The sequence below is a fragment of the Gasterosteus aculeatus genome, chromosome 21 (assembly GCF_964276395.1).
Source record: "Gasterosteus aculeatus chromosome 21, fGasAcu3.hap1.1, whole genome shotgun sequence".
NCBI classification, from domain to species: domain Eukaryota; kingdom Metazoa; phylum Chordata; class Actinopteri; order Perciformes; family Gasterosteidae; genus Gasterosteus; species Gasterosteus aculeatus.
The window spans coordinates 13,548,453-13,566,166 of NC_135708.1; the positions used below are offsets into that span (position 1 = coordinate 13,548,453).

General features: G+C 44.2%; 2 protein-coding genes across 10 annotated transcripts; one reads left to right on the forward strand and one right to left on the reverse strand.

Annotated features, from left to right (window-relative positions):
• Positions 1–1,821: 1,821 nt before the first annotated feature.
• On the reverse strand, positions 1,822–6,538 carry cops5 (COP9 signalosome subunit 5). The gene is made up of 8 exons (XM_040167572.2): positions 5,941–6,538; positions 5,466–5,700; positions 4,878–5,006; positions 4,369–4,434; positions 4,002–4,087; positions 3,748–3,859; positions 2,866–3,014; positions 1,822–2,106 (listed from the first exon to the last, which is right to left on the reverse strand). The coding sequence occupies exons 1-8, from the start codon at positions 6,075–6,077 to the stop codon at positions 2,016–2,018; spliced, it is 1,005 nt and encodes a 334-aa protein (XP_040023506.1). The 5' UTR covers positions 6,078–6,538; the 3' UTR covers positions 1,822–2,015.
• cspp1a (centrosome and spindle pole associated protein 1a) lies at positions 6,404–17,631 on the forward strand. 9 transcript variants are annotated; one of them, XM_040167552.2, is made up of 29 exons: positions 6,404–7,117; positions 7,214–7,297; positions 7,390–7,487; positions 7,573–7,653; positions 8,509–8,610; positions 8,749–8,942; positions 9,425–9,664; positions 10,337–10,425; positions 10,528–10,624; positions 10,738–10,795; positions 11,021–11,259; positions 11,353–11,465; positions 12,101–12,164; positions 12,361–12,472; positions 12,708–12,855; positions 12,946–13,092; positions 13,208–13,287; positions 13,408–13,551; positions 13,642–13,785; positions 13,865–13,966; positions 14,048–14,105; positions 14,184–14,310; positions 14,686–14,774; positions 15,682–15,819; positions 15,895–15,929; positions 16,069–16,129; positions 16,603–16,700; positions 16,834–16,945; positions 17,173–17,631. In XM_040167552.2, exons 2-29 carry the CDS (start codon positions 7,249–7,251, stop codon positions 17,289–17,291), a joined length of 3,138 nt encoding a protein of 1,045 aa, XP_040023486.2. In that variant the 5' UTR covers positions 6,404–7,117; positions 7,214–7,248; the 3' UTR covers positions 17,292–17,631. The 9 variants fall into 9 exon arrangements, with proteins under 9 accessions (XP_040023486.2, XP_077951977.1, XP_077951976.1 ...); XM_078095851.1 differs by having other exon boundaries at positions 17,218–17,631; XM_078095850.1 differs by having other exon boundaries at positions 14,686–14,765.
• The last annotated feature ends 83 nt before the right edge of the window (positions 17,632–17,714 follow it).

The following is a 17,714-nucleotide window of genomic DNA, read 5'->3' on the forward strand; positions in this document are numbered from 1 at the left end:
GAAAATGACAAAAGAGAGTCTGACATCCTGCCATATTATTCTAAAATCAAATTATTTTTGATGGATGTAAGAAATTGCAGTCTAAAAAATAATTTCATGGGGTAACTTCATCAGTGAACACAAAATTGTGTGCTGTTTACGTTTTTTCCGCGTTGCAGCCAGGATGACATTTATCCCAGCTATCTTTCAAGACCACATACCAACTCTGCACCACAACCCACTTCCCTCAGTGACCCCTGCAGTGTTAATCTATATCATGTCAAGGCCTGGGTTTCCTGTAAGGGAGCGACTTGCCTCCACTTATGCAGGAGCACACGGTGGGGAGGAAGTGCAGCACCTCCAGCTCTCAGAGTGAGGATCAGCTTCACACACACACACACACACACACGAGGGGGCCACGCTTGTGGGGTTAATTCCTCCGAGAGCCAAACCAAACACAACATCTCCAGATCTTAGTGGGGTCATTAGATCTATAGGGCCTGAGTACTGTAGCTATATAGCTATTAATCATGAGCCGTGTCAATCTGCTGCTCTCATATCTGTCACTGCCGGTTGTTGTTCATTCCTTTCTTCTTTTGGTGTGGACAGCGAGGGAGAAGGCATTCCTCTGAAAACCATTTTTTTGTGTTAACGGGGAATTAGAAAAACTGCTGTGTTAAAATAGTAAGGTAAAAAACACAAGTATTGGGTTTTTTGGCTGACCATAATTTGACTGGATTAGAATTTGCATACATTTTCCCATTCCAGCTTTAGTCATGCATGCAAATGTCCATCTGGTGATAATCACAATATTTACATGCCCAACGAGTTCAATATGTTTAACTGAAACTTAAATCACCATGTAAGACCAAACATTAGGGGAAACAATTTTAGAGAACATACTCTAAATACTTTCTCAGCACTGTGACTGTCATCCATGTAATACATTTAAATATCTGGCAAAAACGCAAACTATTCAGTGAACTGTGTGAAGAAAACCTATTCAAGTGTTTCACTTTTCTAAATTACATAAAATATAATCTAAAAGGTTTCCTCTTTTAAACCACTATTCCGAACACCCTCAAATTTGGAACATGGCTTGAATAAAAGGTAAAAGAAAATCATTATAAAAAGCACGTGCCAAAACTCATTCGCATGAGAAAAAGCAGCCGCTTCTACCGCCCCACTGGGACCGTTTGCTCTGCGATACATGACATCAAAAATATACATCTACCCATTACAATACCGTTATGAAAAAGACACGACGCGAAGCCAAGCCAAAAGCGGGCCGCCCTTAAAAAAAGGCAGACTTGGCGAGTGTCCGCCTCGACGGAGAGCAGACCCGCTGGGTGAATGGACTCCAGTGTGTGTGGCTCCCGTTTCTGCGCTGCATCACTGCCACGCCGACGAGCCGGCCGCTACGGCACCGGAGTGTGTGCCACCGAGGGCCAAACCCTGCTGGGGGGAGCTGGGGGGGGGACTCCACAGAGACGTCCCACACACTGCAGCCGATTCCCTTTGAGCCTGTGCAGAAGCTGGAGTTTGTTGTTGCATTATGTAATGCCGTGACAGGCTACACTTGAATGACTGACCGGTGCTGGGTTTGGCTGTGCCGTAAACGCGCCCGTGGTGTGTGTTTAAATGTTGGGCTGCGGGAGAATACGGGGCAAAAGGAGTTTTATGTACACCCAAAGCATGAAAAAGGGGGACACAAGGCTGCAGTCAGACCCCCACGTCCAAAGAATACTGTATTATATTGACAAATGGCCCATCATAAGTGCTTGTGTTGTATAATATATATAAAAATAATAATATTTTTTGTGTATGAAATACCCGCAGACAGCAGATGCAATTTTTTATTTTTGACTATAATCCCAAACTGTTTCTAGGACAAAATAAGAAATTTAACTTTAAAAAAAAAAAGCACCCCCAAGATTCTCCCCTTAGAAGTTAAACATAAGCAATACACCAATAAGTGCTGGACACGCACAAGAAAACACTTTCAGGTTAAATCCAAATCAGCACGTAGTTCAGGTTCAATTGCCAGACGTGTTGATTTGATTGAAGAGCTTGTCCTTAATGACCTGAGACATCAGGCCATGAATTGCCTCTATGGTTGTCTTGCAGCTAGAAGAAACCATAATGAAAATGGTGATTAGTTAAATTACCGCAGCAAAACAAACAGCACATACAGTTATTTAACATTTACACTGGTATCAGTTGACCATCACAGGCAATAACGAGTGAGGACGTTGTTTGCAGTTATTTGTAGTACTATGTCTGTATATTGTGTATCAGATTTAGATGACCCTTCAGGTTAGTTTGAATTAAATATATTTAATTAATCCATTATTATAAAAAAGGAAACAAATGCCATATGTTTAACTTTTTCTTGTTCCGTTTGGAATAACACTACTTGAAAAAAACATTCTCAATATACTACAATCAAGAAATGAGTTTAATTCTTAATCAATTGAAAATTAATTTGTTGCTATTTTGAGTTTCTTGAATTTTATTTTATACCAATAATCTCTTTGGGTTTTGGACAGTTGGTCAGAAAATAAGATAATTGTCTCCTTGGAAAACTAACTTATTAATTAATCAATGAATTAAAATTGAAACATGAAAAATATAAAACTGTCCTTTATATTGTTAGCATAATATAAGGAAAAAAAATCCATTATCAACAAGTTGGCAGATACTAAATATTGCATCATAATAAAGTAATTATCTTTCTCAGGTCCAGAATATACGGCAAGCTAATTGAAACACAGAAATCACATTCCCAAAATGTGTATATATATATATATATATATATATATATATATATATATATATATATATATATATATATATATAAATATATAAAGTGAGAAAAAGATTCACCTATCTCGTGTCGCTTTGGCCAGTTTGTCCTCAGACTTCCTGTCGTGCGTGTCCAACCCGAGCATGAAGCTGCCTCGGCCCAGCTGGGCCTCCGACTGCTCCAGCTTCTCCGACAGGTCAAACACCTGGCCAGTGGTGTAGTCCGAGTTCTGGCCGTCCAACAAACACAAACAGACCAAATCATTCATGCACGATTTGCCAACAAACAAAAAAATGGAAGAAAATGTGGAGAAACAGATTTCACGTGAAAGAAAAAGCAACAAATCAGTTGGACGAGCTGTAGGAACATTTTTTCGTTTTGTGGCGAGTGAAAAGGAGCCGGTCGGCAAAAGTTTGCTTAAGGTGAGGCCGTGTTTTGAGTGGAAAAGGTCATTAAAAACACAATGACACGGGGGGCCCCTGACTAGGGCGACAGTGTAGCAACTGACAAAGCCCATCAGCCAAGGAGCAGCTCGTCCTTGACATCTCGTCAATTCATCTCCATCCAGAATGCCAGAGCGCTTGCTGTTTGGATAAGCCCGCTGCCTATTTAGACCGTTTAGTCAGGCTGGGAACAGACTGACTGCGCGCACAATGGGAATTCACATGAGTGGGATTGCAATCTTTAGAATAATACTTGTCAGGTGGAGTAGGGGGGGTTGCAGAGGAGTCCGTGATAAACAAGCGTCTATAGCGCTGGAGCTGGGTCCAACTTTAATATTTATCTCTCATGTTAAAAAGTGTAAATTAAGCGCATTACTAAAATGAATAAACAGCAACTCTTAGCCACCAAGCGGCAATTAATCATGACATCACAAGCGGGTGACCGAATGTCCCAATGAGTTATAGTTTAATAATCAACCATAAATCAAAATGTCAAACAATTAGCAGGGATTTACTTACCGTGAGGAGACTTGAGGAACTTAAGGTATTGACCCAATATTTGTTCCAAAGGAGTTCCAGGAGCTTTCGATCAAGAGAGGACTTAAAGTAAGTTACCTCCAAGGCGTAATACCTAAATGAAACAACCCAAGGCACAACATGAGGTACAAGTGCAGATTACACTATACGATGCAATCAATTTAGAAAATATAATTTACATGATGTATGTTGGAAGAACTTTTATCTTAAACAAGGTAATATACATCAATACTCACTGTTTACAGTGAACACCAAAGTCTTCAATCTTGTTCAGGGGGATTGTTTGGTACTCTGAGGGTCCCTCGTCAGGAGGTTTGTAACCCTGGAAATGCAAAGAGGAAATGCTGACAATTAGCAACAAACTAAACACTTTTTCTGTACCAGGTCATCATTACGTAAATAAGGACTCAAGCAATGAGGCACATACAGGCAATTAAAAGTTCATGACTTTAAAAACAAAAAAAACAATGTACAGCAATGAAAGAAAGACACGTTCTTGAGCAAAAACAAACATGCAACTCAATCCTAAATGGCTAATTATTTTTAGGACCATTAGAATTACAGTCCTAGGAGAACTGCGGCGGTATAAAGTCTTTGCCTTACCTTTGGGTAGGTCCTGAAGGCGCCGAGGTTGACTTTCCCTGCGGAAATCGTCCGAGTGGGGTCGATCTGTTAGAATCAAGATACAGTAGAACAGGAAAACATAGTCAGGGGTCACACAGACCTCCGGGGACCACTCAAATCCGACCACCAGGAGCCTTTCACCGTGGCTGCCAGTGTGCTGAAAATGCTCACTTAATAATAAGACGCCCATGGCATTAAAGCACCGCCAGACCAAATGAAGTGGAAAAGGCAGATATGGTTGAAATAGCATGATATTCATCAGTACTACATTTAAAACCTACAACTAATACATCAATATCACCCCCCCCCCCCCCCCCCCCTTCTCTGTTACACACGCATTAACTTGTTTGGTCATAGTTTGAAAAAAAAAAATGGTTTGGCTTCCCATGGATCATGTGGTGCAATTGGAGATCACAGCAAAGCATTTGGTTTGGAAAAAAAAATAAAAAGGTGGGGGGGCGTAGGGGGAACTATTTCTGGAGTCTTACCACAACGGCCACAAAAGGCTCCTGGAACTGCTGGTTGAGCATCTGGGTGCTGACATCTATGCCAGACAGCCAGCAGCCATAGCCGGGGTGACTGTGGTACCAGCCGATCGCATTCTCCAGCCGGCCAACCTGAGGGATGATAAAGAGACGTGGGTTCATGTTTAGGGCGTATAAATGATGATATGGTTTATACATTTAACTATCTATTGAGATAAAATAACCAAAGAGGAATGTTTCATTGTTTCAATACACTTAGAAATAATCTCCCCAACGGATCGAGGTCGTCAATTAGTGCTAAAATCTTTTTAAAACAAATTTCAACCTTACTTGTAGTATTCCTCTTTATTGCATTATATAACAGTGCCTTTAGCAGCGTAATACAACTGATGATTATGAACCAAAGGCTGTCACAACAGGAGCTGTAGAAAAACGATTTGATCTGATATTTAGAATTAAACTTCAATCATACGGTGAAACTGAAAGTATTCTGGCCTGATGTAACTGAAAAGTGTGTATTAAGAGTTTTCTCTGTGATCAACATCACAAAAGTCCCCCCGATGCCCTTTAAATGAAAAGCCCGTGTCCGACCTGCTTGGCGTTTTCGATGTAGGCCGCCATGTACTCGTATGCTGCCGCCTGGGCGTTGACCCGGGTCTCGGTGCCCTCCACGGGCAGGGCGAAGCTGTCCATGATGATCATGGTTTCACCGTCCACCTTCCCCAGCATGAGGCCCATCACCTCCAGGTTCCCCCCGGACCTCGCATGCATCACCATCTTCAACAGGGCCAAGGCGGAGATCTTGCAGTACTTGAAGTAGTGATGACTATGGAGAAGAAGATCCACGCATAATTAAACACAGGTGTATGTTTATATATTTGGAGGAAGTGTCGAGGAGTGGATTCCATGTAAACACTCCACGCGGTTCACGCTAGCCGCATCGCTGTTGACAAATAAGCCGATGCTAGTTTGTAGCCAAGCTATCAAGGTGATACAACTCACGACATCGCACGTTTAGCTTAATGAGCCCCCTCGACTGGATATCACGATGCTGTTTTGTGCTTACTCCTTTGTCCATGGCTTCGCTGCGAGGATTTCTTGTTGTTGCTTTTTGTCGTATTTGTAGATTTCGTCTATGCTTTGAACTTCCTGCATGCTGTTGGATAGCTCCCAGGTCTTCTGAGCCGTGCTGGTCCCGGCCATGGCGAATTGTCCAAGCAAAACAAACACGGAGTCGTTAAAAAACACAAATTTCTGCTTAAGTATGTGAATAAATGTTATATTTCTCCAACAGTTTGATCCCTAACGTCCACTTGGTCAGGGAGCCATGACAGTGGGTCATACCAATAAACCAATGTGTTATCGCAGGCTGGTTTGTCATAATGTCACACACATATGACGTTGATATGATTTGTATAATACACCATATTTTGTAACACTTATGGTTAACTATGTGTACAACAATATATATCCAACTCAAGCTATTCAACCTATTTATCAATCATATTAAAGTACAGTCACCCCTCTGCCAGAATACATGGTTTAGTCCCAGCAAGAGACACAAATAACTGTCGAGGACTCACTGACATCTAGCGGTGTTTTTTATAATGGCAGATCTCATGAAGAGTTTACTTTCATATCTCTGACACTGTACTAAAAGTTATACCTACCGTGTTTGACAAGCCGACTAAAATACAGCTGATGTCATGATAAAACCAAATTATTTACATAAAGTCCATAGGCGAAGCGAAAAGTAAGGCTAGCGTAACGCTAGTCGGTGCCATGTTGCGGAAAGTTTGATAATGTTTGTTGGTAAGGTTAACAAGTAAGTACACTGACATTCTGCTTTGGTTTCTAAAACCAATACAGAAGAACTCAAGGACAGATAGCATTAAAAATAACAATGTATTTTCCTTGTGGTGGATGTCGTGCTAGCTAGCTTACTTATTAGCCTCCCCCGTCTGTTTCATGGTTGCCTATAGCAACAACATGATGCTTTGCGACCTTCAGACAACCAATATAGGAGAGAATGTGTCTCTTTTCGGTCCGTGAAGGCCGATTGAATATGAATATGAAGAAATACTTCTGCATAGTAGAATTCTGTATGACTTATTAAAAGACAGAGCGCAGGTTTATAGTCGAGCTCGGATTTAACGTTCACATGGTAATTAACTTAATGGACGCGCGACGTTTTTCGAGGAGCGTGAAGAGGAAACAGCCGAAGATCTATCACTCAAGTCGGGGTATGTGAAATATTAATGCTCTGGTGATTAAAGCGTTGCTTTAAAGAGCAAATATACGGAACGTTTTTGACACCAAGCGTTATCGTCTTTCAACAGTCGAGGGTTGGTAATAAAACCAGCGAGGTGTGAATATGCCCCCAGCATCAGCAGCACACACGATACCCACACACCCAGACACAGGTAGCGTGCAAGTCTCTCACACGGAACAGATTACACCCTTTGAGAACAGCTTCGTGTCGTACACTTCGTGCTATATATTTGATGCCTTCCAGGTTTAGGTTTTTGCTTGCTGCTGGGCACTGACTATGAAAGGAAGAAGAAGAAACTTCAGCAGGAGCTTCAGCTGGACTACGAACATCATGCTGCCAAGGTCTGACGATGGATTTAGAAAAGTGATCATTGTTGCATTTTGCTGAGTAGCCGTCCTGTCCCGTGGTTCCACGTTCTGTCTCCAGATAAAGGATCTGAAAGCTGGTGAACCTCCAACCCAAACCCACGGTGTCTCCCTCCCTATCGACGAGAAGATATCGGTTCAGGTGCGTCTGTGTGTTATTATGTGCCTAGTTGGCTGCTTAAGTGAGAAAATATATGTTTGTGTGTATTTCTGTTTATGTGTCCCTAAGTAAGGCATCACAAGAAACCGGTAGCTCTCCATAATCATCAAAAGCGGGGCTTCACTACCTTTCATGACATAAAATGCAACACAAAGTGAATGATACTTCAAAGCACTGAATTGTTGATCAGTACTTTGTGTCTCATGGCAACTGTTTTTGTTTACAAGTGGCTCCTGACCTGTTAAAGCTTATGCAGAGTGGCATAATGGATACGGTGACAGCCAGCAGTGGATTGTACATTTAGGTTCCACCTTAGTTGGTAATAATAACCATTTGACAGTATCTTGAAATCCAGAAGTAATTCCCTGATAATGCAACGATGAAGTGGGAACAAATGTTGCTCTCTGACATCCCGGCCTAATACATAATGCAGCATTGTATCTATGATACAAATAGTTCAGGTGTCGCAAACTGCCGCTCTGAATGTGACAAAAGAGGAATCTATGACAGGTTATTCTGAAACCAAACCTAATTTAAATAAATTAACAATGGAGTGGGTATAATAGCCATTGTCACAGTGTCAAGTTTACTGTGGAGGTGTTAAAGGTGCCAAACAACAAGCATGCTGAGAGGGTGTCTGCATCAGCAAGGAGAGAGATCATGAGTACGTGGACCAGCTTTTATAGCCTGAAAGTAAAAAAAGGGGGACTGGGTTGCAGATGATATTGCTGTTAATAAGTCCGATTTAAACATAGCATTGGATATATATTTAGCCGGTGCCCTGTTTAAATTAGATGGTTGTTCAGACACGTGACTCTGATTGTGCTTCTTCCATAGGAAAAACTAAGAGAAGAAAGACGTAGAGAATACAATCTATTCCTACAAGAAAAGGCTGAAATTGAAGCGTTCAAGAGGGGAAACGCTCCCGTCACTTCGAAGGTAATGTGAACAATAATTAAACGTTAAAAATGATTTAATTCTGCTTTTTCACGTGGTCCGGTTTTTTTGCTGTTTTTTAAAACGTTTAAAGCATCATGGTAAATGACTCCAATGTTTCATTTTCTTTTTCATTTCCAGCCCGGACCGGTGCGAGCTACAAACAAATCTCCTCCCAGGGAGCGCCCTGCATCCAGGAGAGATGCTGCCAGTCTGACTGAGCCAGCGGATCATGGAGAAAGCTCCGGGACTTGGGGCCCAGGGCGTCGGAGACAAAGGCGCCGGCATCTCAACAGACCAAAAGAGCCTCACAGCTCCGATGAGGAGCCAATGAGGTTTGTAACGCACGTAGCTTTCCTCTTGGAAAGTCCCGTACATTTGCTCAAATGTTAAAATAATCGAGGCCAACGCAAGATCGGTTTTGATCATTCTTATTCAATAATTGCTCCCCTGCATGCCGTTGCCGTTCATTGTCGCCGTTTGTGCCGTTTAGTTGAGCCACGCTCAGTAAGCTGTTAGCGCGTGGAACAGTGATGGAGGGGGTGAGCCGTGGCCCAGCTACAAACAATTACTCAGCCCTGCTCTACCAGAGAAGCTGTATCGATTGCAGAATGAGCCTTCAGCACCCTGTCTCTGAGACCAAAAGCTCTGCAGGCAAAGCGTGAGGCAGTGTATGATGCAAAATGGTAACTGGGTGTGATTCAGACGGCAACTGATTGTTTTGCCATTACCCATGTACACCGTCCGTAATGGGAGGGCTCTCGTGGAGAGTCTGATTTTGACTAAAGGCACAAACCCCGACCATCCTTCCTCCCAGGGAGCGCCCTGCCTCCAGGAGAGATGCTGCCACCCTGACTGACGCAGGAGAAAGCACAGGGACTCTGGGGCGAAGGCGTTGGCAACTCCACAGACCAAATGAGCACTACGCCTCTGAGGAGGAGTCAATCATCATCATCACTGACAGAAAAGAGGAGTCGGAGTCGAGGCGCAGCAGGCGACGAGACCAACTCCCCCTCGAAAGAGACGAGAGGAGAACCAGTGAACACACAGCTGACAGGTGTAGCCTTTTCTTCCTGTTGTATGATTTTGAGCTGTGTGTCTGTTACATTTACACCATTATAGCAGGTATGCTGGTGTAATACCCCTCCCCTTATCGGTCTCTATGGCAGAGCTCCTCAGGGCATGAACAAGGCGGAGGCTCCTGGAGATCATGACCAGAGCAACAATGAATGGGGTTGTAAGTCAGAGAGAGCGGGATTACTTTTCTATCTACGGTTTTGCTTGAATGCAACAACGAGATTTGTATTTCTGCGCTGAACTCGACGTCCAATAACCTCCTGATACAACGTGACATTTTCAGGAACATGATTAAATGAGCCAACACAAGGTAACTGTAACGCAGTGGAGCTCACCGCTGCTTTCCAGCACTTCAAGTGCATCGTAGCATTTAGTTGTTTCCCGTTATGCAATTAAGTGGAGCCCCTCAGTTAGCAGATAATGTGTAGCACGCTGATGGAGGGTGAGCCCTGGCAAACAATCGCTCACCCCGGCTATATGTGAGAGTAGCTGGATTGATTGGAGGACGGGGCTTCACTCCCTGTCTCTGAGGCCAGATAGCTCTGCAGGAAGACGAGGAGGCAGTGTACGACGTGTAAAATGGTAGCTGTGTGTCACCCTCGTAGACTGTCAGTGATTGGATGACTCTGACTCTGACATTGTTATCTTATAGTGAAATGCAAGACAGCATGAGGACGCCTGCAAGATCCAGAGCTGCTACCAGTGATGATATAGCCAAGTTTGCCACTGGACTAATGATTGGTAAGTACTGTTCTTATTGACTTACTTTACTTATTGACAATACTTTAATCTGCAGCATGGGTGATGGCACTTGTTTGTTGATGGCTCTCTGTTCTCACGCAGGAGCAGCAGAAGACCGGGCAGCCTCTCGGATGAGGAAAGAACAGTACCAACAAGATCTGCTGAGACAAATTTCTGAACGGCAGAGGAACAAAATCAGGTCAGTGTTGCTTCACTGAATGGTCATTTTCTAGATTTGTTTCAGCTGGCACATCCTGGGAACAGTCAACAGAACACAAAGGATGGTGGGATTTGTACCTTTTTGTTTTTCAGGGAGAAGAACCTTGAGATGGGGATTGCCACCAATGGAGCAAAAGATCAGGAGAAACTGGTATATCGATTTACAATATAAATGTCTGTATTCCATCACGCTATAACACAGACATATCTCAGCCGATGTATCAGCCCTGAACTTTAATATATTTAAGAAAATAAATACGGTTTAAATGCCTCAACAGCACAATATACACAAACTATTTACCGCCATACTAGACGATGACGTCAATGCTAAATGTTGCCTCATTTCCTTTGATGGATGCACCTGACCGATTTAAAGCAGTTGGGGGCTGTGAACCGGCGATACGACGGCGGGAGACGACGTGTTTCCCGAGAGGACACGGAGCAGAGAGCTGCCCCAGGAATGTCTCATCTGGACTACAGTCCAGCTCTCAGTCAGCTCACAGAGACGACCGTGTTGGGAACAAGATTGCCACAAGGTGCCCCCACCATGAACCACTTTGAGGACGGCCGCCGCAGGAACTTCTCAAACAGGCCGGGAGAAGTGGCCGAGCCGAGGTAGCTCACTGTGGCTCTGTGTTACCATACATGAAAAAAAATTCACATGTCTGCTGTAAATATAATGGAGTTCTTGTGATTTGGGTTTTTCAGGGCCGCTGGTGTTCCTCCCCCTTCGACTAATAACTACAGGACTCCGCGTGATGCCGGTTACTACTACTATGGGACCAGCAATCCATTACATCTGGATCCTCCTTACAATCAGAGTACAGCATTTCAACCATCTTCACCTTATTTCATCTTGTATACTTTGCATTACTGTGAACCATTTTGGGCTGTTGGGCTTTTTTATTGTGGTTTTTCCACATATGGGACACACACTGTGTCCCAAAAGCACTGTAATGGCTCATTTACTCTGTGTATTGTATTGAAATAAATGGAAACCAGTGTCTGCTTGGAGGTAAAACAATGCAAGATGCTTTGGAAAAGATTCAGAGTCATAAGGCGACTTGCATTATCTGTTAGTTAGACTTTATTTAAATAATCTCCCAGAGGTCCATGTAGAGAACTATTGCCATTTATTATGGAGCCACTTTATTCTTTATATAAATGGCTGGGAGGACTTCATAAATCTCATTCCACTGCAAAACTGATTTTATTATTAAGGGGATATACAGTTTATTAGATATGCGTGCAGCAGATCCAGATGGATATCACTTCCCCCAGCGGGTGTTTGGTTAGTTATTTTCTTTGTTTGTAGCCAAATTCCAGCCCAAGTCTGAGCCCACAAATATTTTAATATTGGAACCCGAATATATCCGACATGTGGTAGCAGATAGCTTACAAAACTGATCAATCTGTTTGCATTCCTCATCTTGTATTTTTGCATTTTCTTTATTAGATGTTCTGCCCGGGGGGAGGCGTCAGTTTGGGGATTTCCACAGTCCTCGTCAAAGACACACTGAGTCAGTTCACAATGTTTGCCATTTGTTTATCCACACGATAAACACATTTTAAAACAATGTAACATTTGGGAACAATTCTTTATGATGAAAATCAATTCACTCTGTGAGATTTTTTTTTAAATAAGTAGATGAGGCTTTTAGATTTTCCTCCAGAAGAGGGCTCTCAATGCAAAAGAACTGTGTTTCCGCCCCACAGAGCGACTGACCAGCCCATTGTGCCACCCTACGCCGTTGGAGAGCTTCCTGCGGACAATTCCCAGTGGAGGAGACAGAAGGCACTGAGCCACCAAGAAGCGCTCAGACAGCAGGTACCTCATTCGAGCTAAAGGTTGTCATCGGATGGCCGGGGGTGGAGCAGTGGGCCCAATCGCTTTAAGCACCCTTTCATATGTAATAACTAATGCCACTAACGACGTCAGGAGCAAAGGTCCCGGTGCTTTTAGCATTTCCCCCGTGGGAAAAGAATTGTGTCGTAGAAAGATCCACTGAAGTGGTCTCAGCAAGCGAATCAAATTAAAACATCTCGACCCGCCTTGTGTGCAGATCATAGAGAGACAGGAGCTTAAGAGAAGAGAAACGGAAGAGAACCACCGATATGATGCTAAGATAGAGGCCGAGATGATGGCGTACAACCCCTGGGGGAGATGTGGAGGAGGAGCTTCTATTAAAGACGGCCAAGGCAACCTTATCAGTAAGTTGGGTCTCACTTTCTCGTTTGATGAAGTAAATAAATAGTAATACGGCTGGTTTTAGGTGTGTATAAATGTGCCCATGCCCTCAGGTGACTTGAATCAAATGCACAGAACCAATGAAGAGTCCTGTAGGAATCCCGTATCCAGGAGAAGCAGACACACACAAAGCTTTCTGATGACTAATGGACACACTCCTGTAGACAAAGGCCGTGCTCCTCTTTCCCACCGTCTACCAGGTAGTGTTCAATTTCTTTGAGCCACTGTGCTTCAATCTGGCACCCGGCTTCCAGTGTGTCTGAGTGTGCCGGGGATTTGTACGTGTGCACATTCACACATTGCTCTCCTCTATAGATGGATCACAGTCCGGCTCTGACGTCGTTCTAGGGTTCAGTGATCAGCGAGAGCAATTAAACGAGGACCTGAAACAACAGGTAGGTCCTGTGCCGCAACCTTCAGTCCACGCAGGTAACTGCTCGGATGCCCCTCCTACTTTTTACCAAAGTTTTTCAAATAAAAGACTAGATTAAAATAGAACTTGTTGTTATCAACAGATAGAGGATAACAAGCAAAGGCAGAGGGAGGAGAAGGAACGTCTGAGGATCAAGGAGGAGAAAGAAGATAAGATGCTGGCGGACCAAAGGGCTCGCATACAGCAACGATATGACGAGGAGCAAAGAAAGGAAGAGATTATCAAAGTGAGTTCCTCTTTGATGACGAACACCTCTGACATTCCTCCTCACACTGGGCTGGCCTTCCAAAAAACAAATGTCTTTTCTCTCTGGCAGAAAACCAAACCTGCGGTGCTCCATGAGCATAAGCAACAACACCAGGAGCAGGAACAGAGCGTGAGACAGGAAGAAGAGATCGAGAAGAAGCCACCCGAGAACGTCGGGGACAGAGAGGAGAAAAAGGCGCGGTGGAGTCACGAGGTACAGTAACCCTGAAAAGACCGTGGTGATTGCAGCTTTCGCTTTTATTTAACATCTGTGACTCGGCTCGTTAACTCAGCGGAGAGAGACCTCCCCTCCCATCCCGACCCTGCAGAGGAAGCGGACGCAGCTCGTATCGTCCAGACCTACGTCTGTCGGGAGCCGACTCACCTCCAGGACTGTGAGTCACGCAGGAAACACACGCACATATTTTCAAATCAAGACTCTTTTGATGTAAATGGCCACACATTTGTCACCACAGGAGGGCTCTGTGTCGACACCACATTCTCCAGCAGTCCCTGAGAAAATCTCACAGTTGGGTAAGACTACTTATCTGTGCCCCCCCACCCACCCCCCTCCTTGCCAACAATCATAAACTGCCACTTAATCAATTTCAGATGGTCAGAAGGACGTGATCAGAGAGCTGTCAACCATCCGTAACTATCTGAGAAATGAGCAGAGGCAACTGGAGGTTCAACTAGGCCAGACAGATCTTCAGGAGACTCGGTACCCCCCGCCCAACAGGTATCACAGCCCGGGACAACAGGGGGTAATTTGTGTGCCATGCCGTGCCCAGAATTAACAGCATTTTGTTCATTTCTACCGGGCTAAAAAAAGACCACAATGGTAATTCAGCCTTGTTAAATGGCTTGATTTATTTCTATTGGTATTCAGGGAGACTCTCTCCTGTTCCGAGTTAATGAAAGGTGACCCGGGTCAAAGTGGCCATCTTCTAACCTCCATTCCTATTGGTTTCAGGGACTCTTTACTGCGGTACCACAACAATATTATCCCAAGTGGACATTTTCTTTTCTGAAGGCCTCAGCCCACGTGGCACTATTTTTCAGAGAGGCATTAGTGTTTTGTTTGTTAAACGTGTGCTTTCCCTCCTTTGCTCAGACCCACAGGCCGACCCAGAGGGACCTTTGAATCAATGCTCAAGCAGACTGTCCAGCCACCAACCAGGAATCCCTTCCCCGGTGCTGCAGGTGTTAATTTGCTATCAGGCATAGAAGATATCAGGGAGTTTAACCAGCTTAAATACAGAGTTAATGACTGATTGGACACTGGCTTCACTTATTGTTATTCAATGCAATCCAAAGGTCATGAGGCATGACTTCACGAAGATGACTTACCATGCACACTACTGCAGTCCAACTTTTCACAGTGGTTGCTGGTTGATTATCAGTTTATCTCATTCATCATGGGAGGCGTCCATCAGTGACAGGCAGTTGGGCGGCATAAACAGAGAGAATGTAATACAAGCGCCCAAGGAAATGGCTTTGGATTGGTTCCCAGTTAATGCAGGAGCCTGAAAGACACTCAGAGCTCCAGCTTTTAAAACACACATTTTCGATAGCGAGAAACGGTAGTTTGTGACGCATCGACCAAATTATCTGTCCACCTTCTTGATATAAATGTTGGATTTATGCAAACCATCTGAAAGCTGCATCAGACCCGTTCTGTACGCTCAAACAGGATGCGCTACACTGTGAAGAATCTATCCAGCCTGCGCATCTGCTGAGTCACTGACAAGTTGTTGTTTCAGAGAGTGGATGGAGAGGAGGGAGCAATTAAAAATTGCTCAAACAAAAAATAATGAAACATTATTAGGGCCTGAGCCGTCAAATGCCACACCCACCATTCTATTCTTTCGTCTTTTTTTTGGCCTCAGGCCCCAGGGCTATTGCCCCAGGCCCCAAGTCCATTGCCCCAGGCACCAGGTCCATTGCCCCAGGCGTCAGGTCCATCGCCCTTTTTGACGGCGTGTAGCTTTCATTTTCAATTATTATTTCTATGTTATCACCATGTCACGTGTTATTGCTGCATCAGTAGAAGAAAGCCACGTGCTCCTGCAGGAAAAACACGGGACGATACCCATCTATTGTTTGTCAGACACAGCTTCTCGTGAGGGAGTCCGTCACATGTACCCCGACCCTGCCGTTGGCGAACAGAGTCTGGACATCCAACAGCAGGCACTTCTTCGTGAGCAGGAACGGAAAATCAGGCTGATGAAGAGAGAGGAAAAGCACGGTAAGTGGGCACACACACATGCTCAAATACCTCCTGTTGTGCTCTTTCACTCGTCCTTCTGTTGTTTCCCGACAGACTCTGTGAAACAGCAACTGAGCCACTATCCTTCTGTGAGTGTTCATCAGCTGAGCCACTATCCTTCTGTGGGAGTTCATCGCATGAATAAGATGCACTTCATCGTGGCGGTCGAGTACAGCTTGCACATTGTAAAGTTAATTGTTGCCCGCCCATGTTTTTTTTTTCTCTCAGAGGAACACACCTGCATACTTCCATAGAGACTCCATATTGCCATCTGAGACCACTTTGATTGGTAAGCTTGACTAAACATAATCTGCTTGTTAAGACTGTCCCCGTTCCTTTTTCGCTAGTATGAAGGAAGTGTTTTCAGTGGCGCACACAATACGCTTTGGGACTTTTGCTTTTTTCTGAGGCTGCAGACGGTTTTTCACAAAAGGTGTCGTGGCTGCGGAAATCAGCTACATACGGCCTCACAATGCCACACTACAACAGCCCCTGCGCCAGGATGATTGAGCTCTGTGTCTCTGTGCCAGGCTAATTGTGACACATGGCAGCTCATGCCTCCTCTGGGTGCAAGGGGCACCTGCCAGCTGTAGAGTGGAGGTAGCACAGTGACAGCTTTTGGGAATGGGGGCAGTAGAGACATTGTCTGGTCCAGAAAAATACATTTTTGAAGATCCAAGCCCTCTCCAGGAAAAAGTTTCTAGAACTGTAATCTCTGTCAAGAAGAGGGTTTTGTGTGTATAACGTGAATGGCTTTGTTAGGTATTTACAGTGGAGATGCACTGGAAGAGTCGCTACACCATCAGCCCCCAGCGGAGCGACCGGAGAGCACAACCTCGCCAAGGAGACATGACTATGATGTATGGTGCTCAGCAGTGAAGCTCTTCTTTTTTTCTTTGATTTGGTTTTACTCAAGAGGCAGTAGTGTTCTCCTCTTTAAATCATTAAATCCATCTAAATGTCATTCTCTTCCCTGTGATCCCTTTTGTACAGGTGTCAGAAACCACGGATCAGTGGGACCGGATCAACCCACCGGTGACTGGTTTGCACCTTGGATCCAACGTGAGGGCCCAAGACAAGCGTCCCGTCAGCACAAAAGACACCGGTGAATACTTGAGTGTTTATATATGTTGGATGCTACTATAACAAAGCATAACCAGTCCAGCAAGTTAAAGTCCACAGAAAGACTTTTTGCCAGATTTGACACACGTTTTGCTTTTTCATGAAAAAATTTAAAACGTAAAACAAAAAAATATATAATTGATGAATTTTATGCATGATTTGCTTTTGATTGCCTGAATAAAAACGTGTGATTAACCCTGTACTCTCCAGAGGGGCCGCCTGATAATGAATTGGATGACTTGTCTCTGTGTTCAGCCCGGGAGAGGCGTGTCTCCATGGAGACGGTTGCCACAGAGGCCTGGCTACGGCCGGCACGTCGGATACCGTAAAGCGCGCCGCGGCTGCACGGAGAGAGAAAACAGCGTGATGGATGATGCTCCATCCTGGCTGACGCACCGCGCCTCACAGCTCTCCTTCTCCTCGGGTTGGCTGTTTGAACATTGTTGCCGTGCAGCGCAGGAATCGCCTTCTGCTGACCGACATGTTATTTGTGTGTGTGTGTGTTACATTGCGCAGCTTTAAATGCACATTTCCAGTCTGACTAAGAATATTAATGTCAGTTAGTTTAGAGAAGAACCATCGTACACTAAACAGATGGTTTCACTCAGCGTGAAAAATGCACTTTTTAACCTGCAATAAAAGTTTTGCTGTAAAAGTTCTGTAAATACATGTATGTGTTAACGTAGTTATTTTGGTGTAATGTTAAGGTTTTCCTGGCTGATCATTGAGAAAACTAACAGTTGGAATTATTT

Bases quoted from the DNA above. Each gene is read 5' to 3' on its own strand.
- cops5 (XM_040167572.2), bottom strand. From the start codon at position 6,077: ATGGCCGGGACCAGCACGGCTCAGAAGACCTGGGAGCTATCCAACAGC. The intron at 5,701-5,940 runs GTAAGCACAAAA...TCTTCTCCATAG, and splicing joins GCGAAGCCATGGACAAAGGA to TCATCACTACTTCAAGTACT. The intron at 5,007-5,465 runs GTCGGACACGGG...ATCATCCCTCAG, and splicing joins ACATCGAAAACGCCAAGCAG to GTTGGCCGGCTGGAGAATGC.
- cspp1a (XM_078095845.1), top strand. From the start codon at position 7,249: ATGCCCCCAGCATCAGCAGCACACACGATACCCACACACCCAGACACA. The intron at 7,654-8,508 runs GTGCGTCTGTGT...CTTCTTCCATAG, and splicing joins ACGAGAAGATATCGGTTCAG to GAAAAACTAAGAGAAGAAAG. The intron at 12,165-12,360 runs GTCAGTTCACAA...TCCGCCCCACAG, and splicing joins CCTCGTCAAAGACACACTGA to AGCGACTGACCAGCCCATTG.